This window comes from Phyllostomus hastatus, unplaced genomic scaffold (assembly GCF_019186645.2).
Source record: "Phyllostomus hastatus isolate PE091 unplaced genomic scaffold, TTU_PhHast_1.1 phas_contig_29, whole genome shotgun sequence".
Classification (NCBI taxonomy): Eukaryota; Metazoa; Chordata; class Mammalia; order Chiroptera; family Phyllostomidae; genus Phyllostomus; species Phyllostomus hastatus.
Genome location: NW_025333835.1, coordinates 27,870,706 through 27,892,741, shown reverse-complemented (window position 1 = coordinate 27,892,741; position 22,036 = coordinate 27,870,706). Strand labels below are relative to the sequence as shown.

Genomic DNA, 22,036 nt, shown 5'->3' with positions numbered 1-22,036 from the left:
CTACCTACATTTTTGTCAGATCAACAAAAAATAGAATGTGTTTTTTGGTGTGCCACAGAATTTTAGTAATTAGTTTGTGTGCCATGAGAATCTGAAAAAGGTTGAAAATTGCTGGATTAAGCCATTCAGGTCTAGAATTAAAATCAGAACCATACCTTTTTTACTTCTTTTTCCTTAAAGAATACATCTCAGTCCATTAATACAAGATTTGAAAACATGACTGTTAAATTACTTATTTACTTCAATGAATCTTGAACAGTGTTGGTTTTGGTATCATTGTTATTTTGTTTTTTTCTTAGGGTTGTTTTCCAGTTTAAAAGTTCAAAGAAATCAAATAATGGTACAGATGTTAATGCTGGTCAGATACCTCAATTATTATACAGGTATTTAGCATATTTGTAGTTATTTAAAGGTTTATTATTTTGCTATAATGAACAAAGATCGCTATAAAAAGGGAGAAATTATTTGAAGCATTCAGCAAACTATAATAAATTTAACAAAAATTTTAATATTTTGTATGTTTTAACACTTTTTCTACATCATGCTTTTTAAACTTTACAGCTGACTCAGGTTATCTGTGTTATGCCAATAACAATATTTTAATGACTTATACAGGGTGGGGCAAAGTAGGTTTACAAGTGTGAGTATGTGAAAGTTTATTCTTGTATTATTATTTATTAATTACTGTGTTATTTTCCATATGAACAACTGTAATCCTACTTTTGCCCCACCCTGCATTTATAATTTGTCATGTCTTACCAGTATCTAAGTGTTATAAACTAATAAAAGTCGTCTTGGCAAAACGAAACCAAGGCGTTAGAGAAGTGAGATCCGAGTGGGAGACGGAACTTCGGCGCAGGCCCGACTGGTTTGCTGCCATCATACGTGTTCTTGCTGATCGTCTTGTGAGAGATGAATTGAGAAATCCCTTACTGCTGAAAATTTTCACCCTTACCTCAGTTATCAAATAGAAACTTGCTTGTGTATAATGTTTATTATATTTTCCTGTTATTTAGAATTTTAATTTTTGGTAATGGGGACATAGGAAAGCACATGCATATATCTGTCTACTTCTAGATTACTGCAATAATTTTTAGAATAAAGTATGCAAATAGAAAAATGTCACTAAAAATGTCATTCTTTAAGTAGTAAAAATTAAAAGAAATTACTTCTAAAACAGTAATTCTCTGTCTCCTATATCTTCCTTTCTGGTAATCACTTTGATGATATGAATAAACCTCACTTTTCCCAAGAAGGGAGTTTTGTTTGTGTTCATGCTCTTTATTATAGTTAATATTTCTAATATGTAGCATTATGAACATAACAAGCTGTTTGGACTACTGTTGGTTGAACTGATTGAATAACTTTTAAGTAATGGAATTTAATGGAGGCATTAGTATAGAACATAAAGTTAAATGTGTTGTCTGGTAAGAGATTCTCTATTGTCCAGCCTTACAAAGGTGGCATTTAAATGATGAAATGCTCACATGCTAAAAGTTTTGCTTAGCATTGGGAAATATTTCTGAAAAGCCCTATATTGGCATTTTACCTAACAAAAATATTTAAATGTATAGTTTAATTATTTCACTATTGCAAAAATAGATATTTTGAGAGGAAAAATGTCGCTGGCCTTTCTAGCATAAATTTATGTGTGTCTGCTACCTTCAGACTTCCAACCAGTGATGGCAGTGCTTCAAAAGGCAAACAGCAAACTAGTGAACCTGTACACATTTTAAAGAGATCTTTTGCAAGAACCGTTTCAGTGGTAAGCCATTTTTTAAAATTTCAGTATTTTTATCCAGTGCTCAGTTTCCTTTTGACGTTTAGCATTTAGCTACTCTTCTAACACTCTATTTCAGCATAGCTTTATGAACTCAGATTTGTTTTTGTATTAGCATTGACACTCCATGCCAAAGAATATGAACTTTAAGTAATGGGAAAATAGAAGTGATTTTCTGACTGATTTTAACATGCCTTGCTATTTCTGAAATAACTGGTGAATTTTCTGGTAAGTCATGTATGGGCATGTATGATGAAGCAGTTAGAAACTGAAGGAAAACTTAAGGGGTGGTATTGCTCCCACAATGTTATTTTAATACTTTAGGAACTAAACAGAAGTGTCTCATGTCTAACTAGGGATTTTATTGAACTACTTGACATCATTGTTCTATATTTGAAGGTGCAAGATGCTCTGTTGAGGCTTCCTCTGTAGAATGAAAAGTCAACACGATGTAATTGAAATATAGCATGTTGCTTAGGAAGTCTTGCTTTTTCATTTATTAGTTGGGGATGCTTATGCAACTTATCTACATACACTATGTCATAGTGTCATTATGAGTTTTTAATGACATAAGGGATACAGAAATTATTTTTAAATTGTAAGGTACTATATGAATGTGATTTATTAATGTAGCTGATAGTCTGTCCTATTAGTAAAAGGCAAAGGGAAATGTGTTTTTTAATTAGTTTTTTAAAACACAAAATTGATATATATCCCACGGTGGGAGTAAGGTAAAGATAAAACAAAAACTAAAGATATATTAAAGTTTTTTCCCCCCATCACACTGTTATTACTATATGTAACTACTGTTTACATTTTGATATATGTCCTTCCAGCTATTTTTTTATATATACACATATCTATCAGTCTGCATATGCAGTGTGCTTTCTTATTTGTGTTTGATCATGCTTCAAGTTTTGTATCGTCAAAAATTTTATAGTATGCACTGTGGACATATTCCATATTAGTACATTTGGTTCTATTTCAGTCTTTTCTACTGTTTGCAGCGTATTCCTTAGAATGGTAGGACAGTAAGTCCTCACTTAATGTTGCTGATAGGTTCTGTGCCTTAAGCTAAGTGATGTATAATGAAACCAATTTTACCATAGGATAATTGATATAAACAAAAGTTAAGCTCCTACACATCTTACCATGTTAAAACAAAATGATGTTTGAATGAAATGACATTATTTGAGGACCCACTTTATTTTACCTTATTCAACTCTATTCCTATCAAAAGTCTGTTTCTCATTTTTATTGTTATATTCATATATATGTGTCTTTGATTATTTATATACTTATGTCAATATTTCTACTGGAAGTGTGCTCACTTCAATTTTGACATAATTTGCCAAGTTGGCCTTCTAAAAGAACTATGGCAGTTTATAGAAAATGTGCTTTGGATAAGAGACTACAAGGCTTTTGGCTCCTTGGTAACTTGGATCTTTTTATTATCAAGATCAGGTTTGTGCCCTGGCTGGTGCGGCTCAGTGGATTGAATGCCAGTCTGTGAACCAAAGGGTCGCTGGTTCAATTCAGTCAGGGCACATGCCTAGGTTGGGGACCAGGTCCCCAGTAGGGAGTGCACAAGAGGCAAGCACACATGGATGTTTCTCCCCATCTCTTTCACCCTCTCTAAAAATAAATAGGTAAAATCTTTAAAAAAATCAGATTTTCTATCTTTTGATCCAAATAAGTATATATGATTATATTGGGGTTTCTTTTTAGTGATCTCTTTTCTGTACCTAGTAATTCTTTTTATGTTTTTGTCTATCTTAGTGGTTTTGTGGTCATTAGGTAATTATAATCTTTATATAGAAAACTTATTCAATCATTTATTTAAAAAGTTAAGCTATAAACTCTTTATTTTTGGTATTAGTAAACCAGAGGACTAGAATTTGTCAGGGATAAGGGAGTAAGTTCCTTGCTTTAAGAGTCATCTGTGGTAGTATCCATCATCATGCAAACATGATAAAACCTGCAGACCAGTAGAACTACAGTGATGTTAAACATGGGTTTATTATACCATAAACTCATATTTTAGAATTTTTAAAAATCCACATAAGAATTTTTTAGTATTTTAGTGGTCAGTTTTTATATTCCATTAACTTACCAATATTTGGCTTAGTTTGTATTGTTTGTATTTAATATGTAGATATAGAATAAATTTTTTGATATCACTGATGTCTTATACTAGATGCTTTACATTCAAAAATTACTCAAGTGGTTAAAGTACTTGTGGTTTATTTTCACATTACTACCTTGAAAATGTAGAGTTTGATTTTCCTTTCAAGTAAACATGTATTTATAAGTGATTTTCTTATTTTTTCATAATTATATGATAAACTAGATAGATTGGTAGCAGGGAAACTTAAAAATGTGTTTGTAAATAGGTAAATATTGAAGAATGTTGTTTTTATAGATGCCTAACTATCATTTTTGTCAAGCTTCAAAGATGTTCCTAGTGGTAATTTAATGTATAAACTAATAAAATGTCTGTTATTTGGGCTACCAAAACTTTTCAACACAAAGTTTTGAAGTTGATTGTCATCTTTCCATTTGATTCAACAGATAGTATCATTTGAACTAATTGTTTTTCTATTTCTTCATATTCTGGATTAGGAATGTTTTGAGTCACTGTTGAGTATTCTTCACTGGAGCTGGACCACCCTAGTCCTAGGAGTTGAAGAACTTAGAGGATTAAAAGGATTCCAGTTTACAGCTACACTTCTAGATTTGGAGAGGCTGCGCTTTGTGGGTACCTGTTGTCTGAGGTTATTGCGTGTCTATACCTGTGAAATTTACCCAGTGTCAGGTATGGTGCATTTTTTGAATGATTTGGAAAGAAAATATTTGAGGCTTGAGAAGGCATGTGTAGGAATAGTCAAGAGTTTTAAGATCCCTTGGTGAACACACAGCACGTTAAGCAGATGATGTATTACAGAGTTGTAGGCCTGAAACCTATATAAATTTTATTAACCAATGCCACTCCAGTAAATTCAGTTCAAGTTTTTAAAATAGATCTCTAGCTGCCTTTATGCTTATGTATTGATTATAAAGAGTAAAATACCTTACATGTCATTCTGTAAACAAAAAAGTCATGTTAGGCTAAAATTCAATAATGAACTGCTATTTTAGATTCTGTCAAATAGAAATATTTTAGCCAACTGATTTGGACTTATATGCTGAAACCAGTATTGTGTTTTGTTTTTCTATTTAGATTTTTAAAAGAAGTAATCTTAGACCACAGTCTCTAAATTGTTTCCTGTCTAGGTTATGAGTACTTTTGATTTTTAGTTGTATAAGAAATTACTAGAATTATATTGAATGTTTTCATGCATATTTATTATTCTATTTAATTACCAATCTACTTTGTTTCCTTAAAGCTACAGGTAAAGCAGTTGTGGAAGAAACTAGCAAATTAGCAGAATGTATTGGAAAAACCAGAACTTTGTTAAGGAAAATTCTATCAGAAGGAGTGGATCACTGTATGGTGAAGCTGGATAACGATCCTCAGGGATATCTCAGTCAACCCTTGAGCCTCCTAGAGGCCGTGCTGCAGGAGTGCCATAACACCTTCACCGCCTGCTTCCACTCCTTCTACCCGACGCCGGCCTTGCAGTGGGCCTGCCTGTGCGATCTGCTGAACTGTTTGGATCAGGTAGTTCAGGTTTTTAAAATGTTCTTTGAAAATATGATCTATTAGTTAATTCTCTTCAAGGAAATCAATAACAATTGCCTCAGTCTTTCTAACTTTTATAGAAGGTAAGTCAGGAAATCAGTTTGGAGTATGTATTTTCATAATCAAAGTTCAAAAAATTTTTTGTTTGCTTTATCATTTTTTAGTTGTAAAATTGGCAAGCACAATGTGCAGCTGCCAGTTTGTTCTTTGAACCTACGAGTGAGTGAGTGAGTGTGTGTGTGTGTGTGTGTGTGTGAAGGAGAAAAAGATCAATAGCAAGGGAGCATGTGAGAGGCAGGAGAGCACTAGAAGCGCAGCTCCCACCACCCCGTATCTGCAGAACAGTCAGGAGAGGGCTATGAGCTATGAGTGAACTGGCATGCTGACATCCTTTATTTCTTCGTTCCTTCATGAGGAAACCACAGCCCTCATAAATGTGTATGCCCCACAACACAGTTTCAAAACACCTGAGGCAAATGAAGAGAGAAAGAGACAAATTTATGTTGATAGTTGGAGACCTCAATACTTCTTTTTCAGTAATTAATAGAACAACTAGACAAAAAATCAGTAGGGATACAAGAGATTTGAACAACACTATCTACCCCCTTGGTCTAATTAACATTTAAAAAACAGAACGTGCAGCCCTGGCCAGTGTAGCTCAGTTGGTTGGAGCATCCTCTCAGGACCAGGTTGCAGGTTCGATTCCTGGTCTGAGTGGGATGGAAGACAACCAATCAATGTTTCTCTCTTACATCAATGTTTCTTTCTCTCTCTTCCTTTCTCTAAAAAAAGCAATGAAAAAATGTTCTCAGGTGAGGTTAAAATAAATAAATAAATAAACAAACAAACAGAATGGGTAAACACAGTATATACATTCTTTCCAAGTATACATATAATATTCATGAAGATAGATCATAGATCATATGGTAGACCATCAAGTGTCTTAGTCTATTTCACAAGACTAAGATCTTAAAGTGTTTTCAGAGCACAATAGAATTAAATTAGAAATAAATAACAATATATATCAAGAAAAGTACCAAATATTTGGAAAATAGACACTTCTGAGTAACTGGTGAATCTAAGAAGAAATCCAAAGGAAATTAGAAAATATTTCACACTGAAAGATAAATATATAACACATAAAAAATTTTAAGAAGTAGGTAAAAACATTGCTTAAGAGAGGAAATGTGTACTTTTAAATGCTACTGCTAGCAAAGAACAGTTTAAAACCAATGGTCTAAGTTAGTACCTTAACACATTGCATACTGTTCACGAGTTTCCTCTTGTTTTGCGTGCCTCAACCCACAAGCAAAAATGAAGTATAAACAGTTTCTGCTATCAGAAGAGTCTTACAAACAATGGGAAGACAAAGAAACAATTCCCAAATAAAAGGAAAGGAGGAAGCCTCAGAAAGAATGCTAAATGAAATAGAGGCAACTCAACTATCAGATACTGAGTTCAAAGCAGTGATTGTCAGGAAGCTCAATGAGCTCACAATGAGCTACCAGAAACTACAGGGAAGCTACAATGAGCTCACTGCAAACGATATTAACATGAAAAAGGAAATAGAAACTATCAACAAGGGCCAAGAAGAAATGAAGAACAGTTTCTGCTATCAGTGGGGAGAGACTGGATAACAGATGACAATAACGAAGGCTCTCCGGAATCAGAGACAAATCTGTCCAGCCCTTCCCCTGGGGGTGCAAGGAGAGCACCTTGTGAAGATCCACCCAAAAGGTTGTCAGGTGATATGAAACAGCCTGAACCTACGTGTATTCCAGCGAGTGGAAAGAAAAAATTTCCTATAAGAGCCTGCAGAGTTTGTGCCGCCCATGGAAAAAGGAGCAAATCTAGATACTTATGTAAATTTTGTTTGGTCCCTCTTCATAGAGGAAAATGTTTCACGCAGTACCATACATTAAAAAAGTACTAGGAACTTTAATTGTTTAATTAGTTGTTTAATTGTTTTTGTAAATAATGTTATAATTATTGAAAAACAGCACCTAAAGTGCATTACGATCTGTAGTTATGATGATTTAAATAACGTGCAGATTGCCCAGAAACATGCGGTCCCTGGCATATGTCTTAGAGATTTCTATGTGGTACTCAATATGTTGATTAAGGAGCCAGGAAAAAAGAGCAAATCAAATCTGAAGAAAGTAACAGAGGATGGAAATAATAAAGATAAGAACAGAAATTAGTGAAATAGTAAATACAGAGAATTAAAGTAAAAAGTTGGTTCTTTGAAAATTAGACAAAATTTTAAAATGCCTAGAAAGTCTGATTGAGAGACTAGTGAGAAAGAAAAAACAAATAAAATAGGGAATATCACTGGTAGACCTATCAGACATCAAAGTGATACTAAGGGAATATTATGAACAAGTTTATACTAATAAATTATAACAGGATAAAATAAAAAAATTTCTTGAAAACTATCACTGAAGCAAAACTGGCACAAGAAGAAGTAAACCTGAATTGCCTTATATCCATTAAAAATTGATTTCATTATCAAAGACTACCACAAAGAAAACTCTAGTCCCAGATATTGTCATTGGAAAATTCTTTTAAACATGTCAGAGAGAAATACTATCAACTTTTTACAAACCCTTTAAAAAATATAGGAGGCAGCACTTCCCAACTAATTCATCGAGTTAGCTTTATCCTGATAACAAAACTTGACAGAGCTATTAAAGGATAAGATTAGTATAGACAAATACAACTCAGAAACATAGATGGGGAAGTTATTGACAATATTGTCAAGTCAAATCTAACTGTATAAAAAATATATCGTAGCAGGTGGGGCTTATCTTAGAATGCAAGGGTAGTTTAACATTCAAAATTCAATGTAAATCACCATATTACCTGAATAAAGAGGGAAAATTATATGATCTCCATCATATAATGGAAATACAGAGAAACTGTAGTTGACCCTTGAACAATGAGAGGGTTAGGTGCACCAACCACCCACACAATCAAAAATCCATATATAACTTAGGTCAGCACTTCACATACACAGGTTCCCAGCCACAGTTCAAAAACAGTCATTGACAAAGTTAGCATTTATTCAGTGATGAAATTCAGCAATTTAGGATTTAAGGAAACTTCCTAAATCTGAGGAAGGATATCTACAAAAAGACCTATAGGTAACATCAAAATTAATGGTGAAATATTGATTGCTCCTCCAAAGTTTGGGAAGAATACACAAGGTGTCTTGTTCTCTCCACCTCTACTCAACACTGGACCGGAATTTGTAGAGCCCCATCCCACCCTCAGACAAAAGATTCACTGACATTAGTCACCAGGGTATCCTAGCCCAGTGGAAGGGTGTTCCAGTAATAACGTCTGGGTAGGCAGCTTTGTTTTCATTTTACTTTATTTTTTTTAGCTGTGTACATACTGACTATTTTTCTTGTCATTCAAAAGAAAAGTTATTGTGTTAAGAATGTTTACTGAGTCCACATTATAATATTCATTAGCGATAGGTACAATGTTACATAGCAGATCTCTAGCACTTATCTTTTACAGATAAATGCTACTGACTAGGTTAACTTTAACAAACATTGAGTTAACTTTTAGAAAGTTGTTTTACTTTTAGCCTGTCTTTGTGACACATGTTTGATGAACAAAGTAAGGTGTACACGGAATGTACGAATTCCTTTATCAGTTAGGATATCCTGTATCCTTAAAGTTTTTCAAGATTTTTTTATTTTTATTTATTTATTTTTTTTTAGAGAGGGAGGTTTCTCTCTTTTTTTTAAAGAGAGAGAGAGAAACATCAATGTGCAGTTGCTGGGGGCCATGACCTGCAACCCAGGCATGTGCCCTGACTGGGAATCGAACCTGCGACACTTTGGTTCGCAGCCCGCGCTCAATCCACTGAGCTACACCAGCCAGGGCTGTTGATAAGTTTTTAATTCTCCTATTTGCTACTGATTTTTCCTGAATAAACTGTGCAGTGTGATGACATGATTTTGTGACCTTAGTGAGATGTTATTAACATCAGTGAAATGTTATAGTAGGATAGAATTATAATTTAAATTGTTATCTGAGAAAAATAGTTTCAGTGCTTGTTACTGGAAATGCCTTTGATATATGCTAACAGTGCTAGAAAGGACTGATCCTGAAGATATGTAAATATATATAAACTCATTTATTGGAGAACACAAGGCTGATTTTTCTTGATCATGTTTAATAAGTTTTCACCTTCATTGGGTGGTAACTTAAATGTGTTCAAAAGTATTGATGTAACATTATCCTTTAACAAGATAATTATAGTGATTGAGCTCTAGGGAATTTGGTATGACTTAAAATGGTGTTTTCCTTTTATATATCCAGAAACTTGCATTATACTGATGCAGTATTTCTTAGGTGGGGTACATTTTTTTGTTTTCAAAAGGATATCCAAGAAGCAAACTTCAAGACATCAAGTAGTCGACTTCTAGCAGCTGTTATGTCCGCTCTGTGTCACACTTCTGTTAAGCTGACTTCCATCTTCCCTATTGCCTATGATGGAGAAGTACTGCTGCGGTCAATCGTTAAACAAGTTAGCACAGAGAACGACTCAACACTGGTTCACCGGTTTCCCCTTTTGGTAGCGCATATGGAAAAACTCAGCCAGGTAGGTCTTCTGAAATATCCTTTATAGTGAAACAATAGAATATAAATGGAAGCATATTTAGCCTGGTGTTTATTCTTTTATATCAGTAAATATCTTTACAAGATAATTATGTGTTTCACAAGAAGAACTAAAATTAAGAAAAAAATTCTCATGTTTACCTATAAGTGAGTAGTCTTTTTTCTCTATTTATTTTTAATGATTCCTAACCTATAAGAAATTTGAGAGTCATAGTGGATTTCTGTGTATTTGTTTTTGGCTGAATATTTTAAAGTTGCAGCTACTATAAGAATGTTTTATATTCTAATATAATATTTTATATTACCAAGATAGAATTCTAAGGAAATAAATAACTTTTAAAACATTTTTATAAGATTTTATTACATTAAAATAAGCATTATAAAACAGTAGTCATAGAAACATTCTCTAATAATTGCATCTGGTTTATTAAAAAACACTATGGAGAAAAATTAACAAATACACATGAAAACTGTATATAATTGCTCACAAGTTAATGAGAACTAATCTTTAAAATAAAGGTAAACAAGGAGTAGAACATAGAAAAATTAATTATTGTACGATAGCAGTTTTCTGTTGACTGAAGCAACTGAAAAATTAAGAGAAAAAATTTAATGACATTTAGAAACAAAAAGGATAATAGCAGAATTGGAAGGAAATTTCCAGAGTCAATATAATATGTTTGTAAGATCTCAGTAAAAATAATGAATGTAGCTATAACAGGACTTTAGCATAGGCCAGCATGGGAAAAATTTCAGTCTTATAATTAAAAGTGAATGAAAGTTCTTTTGAGGTTATCAACTTATTTGTAAAAAATTTGGAAAAATAAATTTCCCATAAAGTGCTCTGCTGGTGAGATCTGCTAAACTTACAGAGGGTTTATGGTATTATGTAATTAATGTAAGTAATCTTTTTTGCCACATGATTCACAACTATTTATTGTACATCTACTATTTACTGGAATTTTAATTACCTGATAGTTAACACAAGGGTGAAAAAATACACATAGCTTTGAAATTTGGGCAGATAGAAAGTATTTTTACAAAATAAATTGTTAGTTCAGTGCAATGAGTATTTGCAGAAAAAATTACCTGAGGAAATAACTTGAAGAATAAAGCTATATGTATATTTTATTTTAAAATATTTAAAACCTTAATTAGAGACTTAACTGTACATTATTAAGTGAAATAGTTGAATTTATGATACATTGATTTGACAGATTATGGTTTAGTCTTTAAAAATAACTATATATACATTCAGTATCAAGGCAGATGTTTTTAAATTTAAAAAATCAGCCAAAAGTATATATACTTTATGATGACTGACTGTAAAATATGAATACAAAAGGCACACATTTTGTAGTATTTAGGCAGGGCATATTCTGGAAGAGAATACTGAGAAATGAAAATAATGCTTTGGTGATAAAGTTTTGGGTATTGTATGGTTTTCTTTTGGACTTCCTGTAGTATTGCAGTATTTTCTTGAAAAATACAGTAAAATTTACTTTATTTGTTTTTTTTAATTATTACTTTTAATAACATTTGTATTTACTAATTTGAGAGAGAAGGAAAAAATGTTGATTTCTTGTTTTACTTACTTATGCATTCACTGGTTGATTCTTGTGTGTGCCCTGACTCCCGGGGACGAAGCCTGCAGCCTGGGTGTATTGGGACGACTCGAACCAACTGAGCCACCCAGCCAGGGCCCAACAATATTTTAAAAACATTTTTAGAGAACTACGCACATTTGATGGTTGTTAAGAATTAGTAAATGTATTTTTGTATGTCCCTCTATATCCCGGTTAGTATTCTACCCTCTTTTTAATGGATATTATAAAGTTCTACCATTTAAGTGTAGCATAATAATTGTAACCAAGTTTTTATATATATACTTATATTTCCCATATTTCAGTCTTTTAAACAATGCTGTTGAAAATATCATTGACTAAAATTTTATGTATATTCATGTTGATTTTTTCCAGGATAAATCTTTAGGGGTGGAAATTCATAAGTCAAAGGAAAGAATGTTAAGACTTTGTTACAAATCACAAAATATCTTCCAGAAAGCTAGTGTCAGCTTGTATTTCCCACCACTAGTGAATAAGATGACCTTTTCCTAAAACTACTGTGCCTGATGATGTGCTAAATTTTCTTTTTTCTTTTGGGCCTTCTAACAAAAGCATATTGACACAGTGAACTCCATGTTAAGATTATATGGGAAGCTTCTTGTATTAATCTCGTCAATCACTAATTAGAAAATTAGTGGTCATAACTAAGTAAACACAGTCCACTTATCCCTCACCCCCTTCACCCCAAGTATAGTCCTTCATGTAGGATTATCTATAATCTTGTAGGATTATAGATAATGAAGGACAATTGGGGATTGAGTTTTATCAAAAGCTGTCTTTCTGAGATGTTGCAGAAAGTAAAGTTTCTGGGGAATGAAAGTGATATAGGGATGAAGAATTCTCATTTTAACAGAATTAATAATTGATTATTTTAAAGACAGGAGAACCAATTACATGAGAAATTGACCAAAATGTTACAGTGATCTTGTTCAAATGGATAATACAAATAACTTAAAGATGGAAGATGATCTCTAAGTGACTTACTGTTTTCAGCCTAAGATTAAGGAAGACACTGAAAATGATTTTTAAGAATGCTCTTGATGACTTTAACTAAAAATTTACTTAATTTTCCTTAATGTACTGAAAGTATATTCATTTACGTGTTTGATTTGTCTTTGAAAGAGTGCTAATAACTTTGTGATCCTTTTCCACCCTGAAATTTTATGAATTTATGAAATCTGTGGAATCTGTATATATAGTATAGCTTATAAAGTGGTGTGGAATATAATAAGTATTGTGGAAGAATTTGTTTGCTCGGGTGCCCACACAGTAATTTCGATCTCTGAATCATAGCAAAGAGTTCCCTGATTTTACAGATGTAGTTGAGTCACTGTGAAGAAACTGAAGCTAGATCCAAATTGCTTGATTCCCTAGTCCACAGTAAAACTGAAAGGGTTGTTGGTCACTATTGGCCCTTGATGAAATTAAATGCATTTTGCTCTCTGTCCACAGTGGGCTAAGAGATACTGAGAATGGTAAAGGAGATAAATAATGTTTGTGCTGGGTATCAATTAAAATCCATTAATCATCTTTCTCCTTTTTTTCTGGAAAAAAAGTATTTTCCCATTGGTCTTTAATGGCATTCTTTAATTTCTTGAACTTTTTTCAGTGGTAGGGGTTGGAATTTTTCTCTCTTCACTTATAAAGTCAAATACATAGAAGTTATAAAATTGTATTGGAGTAGTTGTAGTAGAATTTCATACTTTTTATGACATACATGTACAGAAAGATTTTTGTTAGAAAATGGATTTGTGCAAACTACAACATTTCTTAGTTTTTTTACCTCCAGATATACCAGAAATAATTATCTAAAATTGGAATCTTGACCATAGAGAAAGCTTTTTAAATGGCAAGAGTTTTATTCTGTTTTCATGAAGAATTATTATTGAAAAGTTAAAAGAATAAGTGAAAATACCAAAACGCTAATAAAACATACCTTATAAATGGTATGTTTTAAATGTATGGTCCTTATGTACACAGAGCCTAATAATTCAAAAAGAACTTTTGAATGAAAAGTAGGTATAATGATTCCACATACAGCTGGACAGATTTATAGATATAGACTCTGGTCTGAATTTAAAGATTTCATCTGGAAAGAGATTTTGAAATCAAGTGCTCATATGAAGGAAATAAAGCAGTAGCTTTGAACTTCTTTTCCCCATGAACCATAGAGTGAAGAGAATATCTCAGGGATGACAAGCTTCCGTGAAGTTCTGGAGAAGATGCTGGTTATTGTCGTGCTCCCCGTCAGGAACAGCCTGAGGCGGGAAAATGAGCTGTTCTCCTCCCACTTGGTCTCCAACACCTGCGGGTTACTGGCCAGCATTGTCAGCGAGCTGACGGCGTCAGCCCTGGGATCGGAGGTGAGGGTTTATTTTGAGATTGGATAATAAGCACATGATCAAACTTCCCACATAGTTTCTTTTTTCATATATTTTGGCTTCATGGAAACTGATTTCAAACCCACTGTGGTGTTTTGTTTTGTTTTTGTTACTGAATTTTTTTCATTACCATTTAGTCCCCTTATATCCTCTTCCCCCTCTTTTTTTTCCTAAAAAAAAAACCTTTAAGCTAGCTAGACTGTTTTTCCCTTCTTTATATCTCTTCTCCACTTTTATTTGCTTCCTTTCACCAGTTTACCGAGGATGTTATAGTAATACAAAATACCAGTATATACACTTTTCTCTTAGCTGCTGCATTGCACAGCCCCACTGCCATGTCCCATAAAAGCAAAAATAGTTTGCGTTGCTGCATAAAGAATAATGAAAGTACGACTACTACTAAACATAATGTGGAAAAGTAGAGTGGTTCAGACCTTAGCTCTGTCCACTTGATTGACCCTAGACAACTATGTAAGTCACAAAGGTTTTTTAATATGGTAAAATGCAAATAACAACATTTATTATTCTGTTTTTTTTGTGTACAGTTCAGTTACATTAAGTACATTCACATGGTTGTGTAGCCATCATCAAAAAATTTTAAAAGGCCCTGGCTGGTGTAGCTCAGTTGGATTGAGCACGGGCTGTGAACCAAAGTATCGCAGGTTCTATTCCCAGCCAGGGCACATGCCAGGGTTGCAGGCCATGGCCCCTAGCAACCGCACATTCATGTTTCTCTTTCTCTTTCTCCCTCCCTTCCCTCTCTAAAAATAAATAAATAAATCTTAAAAAAGGTTTTAAAAGGATCAAATACTATGTTTAAGAAGACCATTTTGAAACATTTTAAAGTACCTTTACATTTTGTAAAGTAACATATTTTGCTATTTCACTGCCCTACAATATCTGTTTTATAAGTTATCTAAACATTTTGGCTGAATTTAATAAATGGTGCTGTTTTTCTCCAAAAAGCAAACAGTACATTGGTTTTGAAAAATGTATATACTTGGTATATGTCAGTGGTTCCAGGTCTCAAGGTTCTTACAGAGGAACTTTTTTCTCTATTTTACTTTTATAATTCCTGGTCTTTGCTTTTTCTTATTTATAGATTTACTGTAGAATCTATTCTGAGTTAACCCATCCAGTCTACACTCATTACTGATTCATCGTGACAATTTAGCCTTTAGAGTTTCTGAGTGAGTACATGCACCTGAGGAGATACTAGTTTCTCACCCTGGGACGCAGTTCCTCCATTTCTTAGTGAGCTTAGGCTCTGGCCTTGGATGCCATTGAAGCCCTGTCAGGAAATTTAAAAAATATTTTTTTTTACTTATTCATTTAGCCTATAATATCCTTCCCTTCTGTAACAGATCCCAGAAGAAAAAGTCTGTAGTGCATGGGTATCCCTCAGAATGTCACTATCTCGGTATTACCTGTGAACTAACCTTTCTAATGAAAAGGAATGCCCAGAATTTCAGGTTCCTCATATACATCCTTGGAAGTTTCTAAAGGTCCTGTCTTAGACATCCATGTTTATTTCTTTCCCAGAGTAGTTTGTAATGCTGTAATTGTAAACTTCACTTTTCTTCCTCTTGTGGGTCTTCCAAATTTTTGCAGCCAACTTAGGATAGCAGCAGGATCTATAATTAAAAAGGCTGTTTTTAAACCAAAATAAGTTCTCTGATCTTCTCTGATGAAAGCCTGTAATTAGTGAGGTTGTATTTGTATACATATTCAAAAATATTGAATGCCAAGTTATAATATCACTGTATACATTAGTGTTATTCAGACCTAAGACAGAACATTTTCTACAAATGAAGTCTTACTTGAAAACTCACAGATAAGTGTAGGGATGGTCTGACTAAAGAGGGACCTCAGTTCACCTCTCTCTTGAATACCTGTCTCTGCAGAACTCCTGAAGCTTTCTGTGGCATTGATTGAAATCTGTTGGTCTATAGAGTATTGATTAATTTTTTTTTTAGTATTTCCTTTTGAAGTGAGTAACGCTTCATACGGTATGACTGTGACAACATTAGTTTATAGTTCTGACATTATAAATTATGTGAAATGTATAGTTTATATGACTAAAAGAAGAAAATACTCTCAAGTGATACTGATTTGTGAATATAGAATGATAAAATCTGATTTTATTGCTGGTTAGTCTCTTAACGGAATGTACCTTTATGTAAGGTTTCAACCCATCTGTTAAATGTATGTTACTATGTTGACCTTCTTAGAAACCTTTGAATAGTATTGTTAAAGGTATGTTGTTAACACTCAGCTAGACTACTGATGTAATCGCTTTTGTCATTCACAGATTGATGGACTTAATTCTCTTCACTCTGTTAAAGCCAGTGCTAACCGATTCACAAAAACAAGTCAGGGAAGAAGTTGGAACACTGGGAATGGGTCCCCTGATGCAATCTGTTTTTCAGTCGACAAGCCTGGCATAGTTGTGGTTGGTTTTTCTGTCTATGGAGGAGGTGGAATTCATGAATATGAATTAGAGGTGCTGGTTGACGATGTAAGTAGCACTCTTACGGAGTTCATGTTGCTATGCGAGTCATGTGTTAGGACTTCCTACCATAGTATGATAGTTCAGATCTTTGAGGGTTTTGCAGATCAGTCATAGATGGATGACAATAAAGAAATTGAAAGAGAACAGTTCTACCTGGTTGCTTCTGTGCCATCTTGGGTCAGTCTTCCTCATATTTTTTATACTTCCAATGAAGATTTTAAATGATAAGACTAGAAATTATATAGCTAAGCCTATGATTATAATCTTGAGTGAATTTTTTTTGCTATTGTAAGTTATCAAGAAACAAGAGCAATATTCAGACTGGTTTTATTACTTGTATCCATGGTTAAGCAACTTTGTCATAGAGTGCTAATAGATGACTTTTAGTAAAGATATTTATTGAGGGGACTTTTGGTCAAGATGGAGGCTTAGGAAGAGATGCTTCGCCTCCCTGAGGAACGGCAAGAACAATCACAGCTACTCTCAAAACAAAAAATACCCAGAACTGCCAGAAAATCAAACTGTATGGAAGTCCAACAAGCAAGGATTTAAAGAAGCCATATTTGTTCAGATGAGTAGGGAGGGGTGGAGATGGGGAGTCAGAGCAGAGAGGATGCAGTTTGTGTCATGGGGAAGCTGTGGCAGAATGGGGGGGTCCCACACTCATGTGTGGTGGATAAAAATTGGAAGGGATACCTTAGGAGCAAACGATCCCAGCCCCAGGCCAGACCACACAGCCCAGGGTTCCAGCACTGGGAAATAAACCCTCATAATTTATGGCTATAAAAACCAGTGGGATTTAGGGCAGTGGAAGAAACTGCCAGTCACTTGGGGAGTCTGTTTAAAGGTCCTGCACAGTCCTAGAATGCACGCAAACCTATCCACTTGGGAATCACCACCAGGGCAACAACTAGAAAGGCGCCAGTTGCAAATGGGCAGTGGGTGAAGTGACTGGAAATGGGGTGAGTGCCACATAAATGTCCAGAAGCCAGGCTGTGGCATTGTCCCCTCTCCAACCCCTTCCCACACACAGAGCCACAAAATGGTGATGTGTGTTGCCTCACAGTGGTAAATACCCAAGGCTTTGCCCTGTACAACTCAACAGGTGTGCTAAGGGAGTCAAAGCAGCTCTACCTAATACACAGAAACAAACACAGGGAGGCTGCCAAATTGAGGAGACAGAGAGGTATGGCACAAATGAAAGAACAGAAAACAAAACTCCAGAAAAAGAACTAAACGAAATGGAGATAGCCAACTTAGCAGATGCAGAGTTCAAAATGCCTGGTAATAAGGATGTTCAGAGAAATCACTGAGTATGGCAAAAACATAAGGGAAGAAATAAAGGCTACAGTAAGTGAAATAAAGAAAAATCCACAGGGAATCAGAAATGAAGGGAAGGAAGCCGGGATTCAAATAAATGATTTGGAACGTAAGGAAGAAATAATCAGAACAGAAGGAAGAAATAAGAATTCAAAAGAAAAAGAGAGTATAAGACTCTGGGACATCTCTAAAGGTGCCGGCATCCAAATTAGGGATGCCAGAAGGAGAAGAGGAAGAGCAAGAAATTGAAAACTTATTTGAAAAAATAATGAAAGAAAACTTAGACATACAAATCCAGGAAGCACAGAGAGTCCCAAACAGATTGGACCCAAAGAGGTCAACACCAAGACACATCATAATTAAAATGCCAAAGGTTAAAGAGAGAATCTTAAAAGTAGCAAGAGAAAGAGCTACCTACAAAGAAGTTCCCATAAGGCTATCAGCTGATTTCTCAAACGAAACTTCGTAGACAAGAAGGGCCTGGCAAAAAGTATTCAAAGTGATGAATAGCAAGGACTACAACCTGGATTACTCTGTCCAGCAAAGCTATCATTTAGAATGGAAGGGCAGATAAAGTGTTTCTCAGACAAGGTAAAGCTAAAGGAGTTCACCATCATCAACCTGTTATTACATGAAAAATTAAAGGGACTTATTTAAGAAAAAGAAGATAAAAACCATGAACATTAAAATGACAACAAACTCACAACTGTCAACAACTGAACCTAAAAAAACAAAAACAACTAAGCAAACAACTAGAACAGGAATAGGATCATAGATATGGAGACCATTTGGAGGGTTATCAGCTGGGAGGGGAAGGGGTGAGAATGGAGGAAAAGGTACAGGGAATAAGAAGCATAATTGGTAGGTACAAAATAGACAGGGGAACATTAAGAACAGTATAGGAAATGGAGAAGCCAAAGAACTTTTATATGCACAGCCCATGGACATGAACTAAGGGGGGAAGGATTACTGAAGGGAAGAGAGGTACTGCGCAGAGGAGGGTAAAGGGGGGAAATTGGGACAACTGTAATAGCATAATTAATAAAATATTCTTTAAGAAAAGGTATTTATTGATTTAGCTATATTTTGCTATATTCTGTGAAGTACCTGAGTTTTCACAAAGTTTTATTGAGGGGACAGAAGATAGTTTTTCCTAATAAGTAACAATCTGAGTTTGGTTTTTTGAGCAATTAAAGTAATTATTTCTCACCTTCATTAAACTCTATAATTAGATACAGGATTATTCTCATGAAGAGGTGGGAATCCTTTTAGGATATCAGGTGAGAGAAGTCCATTTATTTGATTTAGGTTGTAGACTCACCAGGAAATCAGAAAAATGCAGTTTATTGAGTACTCAAAATTTTTTTTTGTATGTAGGTGAAATGCTAATAGTTAATTTTATGTGTAGGTGACTGAAGTGCTTTAAAACAATTTTTGATTATAAGTCAAAATTACTCATATGGTAAAGAGTATAGTAGATTTTGTTTTGGTTTGTTTTAATAGAGTGAACATGCAGGAGATTCAACTCATTCTCACAGATGGACATCTCTAGAATTAGTCAAAGGAACCTATACAACAGATGATTCGCCCAGTGATATCGCTGAAATCAGACTTGACAAAGCTGTTCCTTTAAAGGTAATTTTACCAATATGTTTCTTTTGTAAGTAAGCGGTATTACTCTGCAGCGTACTTTTTTTTTTTATAAATTTAAATGTTTTTTCTTATTTTTTTAAAGATTTTATTTTTATTTTTATTTATTTTTAGGGAGGGAAGGGAGGGAGGGAGGGAGAAAGAGAGAGAGAGAGAGGGAGAAAGAGAGGGAGAGAGGGAGAGAGAAACATCAATGTGCGGTTGCTGGGGGTTATGGCCTGCCACCCAGGAATGTACCCTGGCTGGGAATCGAACCTGGGACACTTTGGTTCCCAGCTCGCACTCAATCCACTGAGCTACGCCAGCCAGGGCTTCTGCAGCTTACTTTAAAAATAGCAAAAAGTATTCCTTTATGTGGTGTTTTAAATGTCTTAGAGTACCTACTATATTCATGTTATTGTACTGTATAATATTCTATTGTTACAAAAGATCTCATAAAATCTGGTATAGTAAAAAGTATTATATAATGAAAGGCATTGTTAGATTTTGGAGTCAAATAGACCTAGCTTCAGATACCTGCTCTTTCATGTATTAGCTCTAAGACATGGGGCATGTCATCATTTAACCAATCTCAGACATACCTGTATATTGGGAAGGATATCATACCCACATTGTAGCGCTGTTCTGATTAAATTAAATAATGGATACTTGCCTTAGTGTCTAACACAGTTTAGAAACTCAATAAATATTACTTCCTGTCTTTCCTTCTCTTACTGTGCCAACACTCATTTAAAAAATAAGTGGTTTTAATAAATAGTATTATTAAAGGTCATTATTACTTTACATAACTTAATTGCCTAGCACTAAATCACTTTATCAAAACAGAAATTTTACTTAACATCAAAATAATTACTAATAAGTAATTCTGAATGCAACTGTAATAATTCTCATTATAAGGCAGAATTTTACCTGAGTTCACCAAAAACTTCATCAAAAAGAGTTCAGATACCAGAAAACAAAAACCCTTTAGTGTGAAGTTCATATCATGAATCGTAAGGAACCATAAGACACCAGTACCTGTATCTCACATTTTCTGTGTGCAGTGTGTTGTGTTTTAGACAACTGTTTCTTATGGATGGTTTCTCCCATGTCTACCTATCTGTTCCGTTTCAATATAAACATCTCTTAATGTAAACATACATTGGACTCACCGTTACTTTTTCTTTCATTTAAAATTATTTCAAAAGTTAAATTTATCAAAGCAAAGTATTGTCTTATGTATTTATAATCTTTTGCTAAGGCGGGTACTCTTTACAGTGTTATTCGGAGCAGGAACTAGAGTCACACTGCCTGTATTCAAATCCCAGCTTTGTGACTTTGGGCAGGTTACTGAACTTCTCTGTACCTCAGATTCCTTATCTGTAAAACAGGGATAATAATGGTACCTTATGAGGTCGTTTTAAGGATTGATAGAATTAAGTCAGAAAAAGTACTTTAGGACAGTGTCTGTTAAAAAAATAAGTATCAATGTATTAGTTATCACATCCTGTTTGATTCACTAAAGACTCATTTAACTGAGTCATCACTGTATATAAGAAATTCAATATATTTTCCCAGTTTACTGCAGAGTTCTTTTTGTTTATCTTCTGTATATTATGAATACATACAAATATGTTTTACATTTTATTGTGAAGGAAAACGTTAAATACGCCGTGCGCTTGAGGAACTATGGGAGCCGAACAGCCAATGGAGATGGGGGAATGACCACCGTTCAGTGCCCTGATGGTGTGACGTTCACATTCAGCACATGCAGCTTGAGTAGTAATGGCACAAACCAGACCAGAGGGCAGATTCCACAGATACTTTACTATAGGTGGGTGTGTGTATACAGATAAAGTGACTATTTTAAAGTGGTAGGACATACACAACTTACTACCGAGGTAAGTAGTAGTTGTGTATTATAGTGTGTCTTTCTTGCACATAGTACTTGTGCTTATTCATATTAAAAGTTCTCATTTCTTAATGTGTAGTAGTTTTACTATAATAGTGAATGCTTTGAAATGTTTTTCTGCCATTATTTCTATAATACCTTTGAAACTTAGGTACTGGGCATGTGTGCTGTTGTCACTTTTACAGTTTGTGGTTTGCAGTTTCAAATTTAAATGAAATGTACTTATTTGTTTTTTTAAAATACCTAAACTGATAATCAGCTTACCCAAGTATTAGTATTGCCTTGATTTTTTTTTGTACAGTCTGCAGAATATTTTGATGTCTGTGAATCTAGTCCTTAGGGCCCTAGAATATGTAAAGATATATATTCCTTGTAATATGTTTAACAAAACCATTCCTTATGTAAACAGTGGGAAATTTTAAAATGATAATTTGGGGTTAAAAAAACTTTTAAGTATGTATTTCTCACTGACTAAATTTTCCTGTAGCAACTTAGCTGGAATCCTAGGGAGTAGTGCCTGCCCATCACCACATTTATTTTCAACCTGACTTAGCATCAAA

The 22,036-nt window shown here is 34.2% G+C and overlaps 1 protein-coding gene across 1 annotated transcript in view; it reads left to right on the top strand.

Moving 5' to 3' along the window:
• MYCBP2 (MYC binding protein 2) overlaps positions 1 to 22,036 on the top strand; it is a 267,325-nt gene that overhangs the window by 124,145 nt on the left and 121,144 nt on the right. The window contains 9 exon segments of the mRNA XM_045839168.1: positions 300 to 383; positions 1,669 to 1,765; positions 4,403 to 4,595; positions 5,167 to 5,441; positions 9,859 to 10,080; positions 13,894 to 14,085; positions 16,415 to 16,621; positions 19,439 to 19,570; positions 21,220 to 21,398. Coding sequence (XP_045695124.1) covers positions 300 to 383; positions 1,669 to 1,765; positions 4,403 to 4,595; positions 5,167 to 5,441; positions 9,859 to 10,080; positions 13,894 to 14,085; positions 16,415 to 16,621; positions 19,439 to 19,570; positions 21,220 to 21,398 — 1,581 coding nt within the window.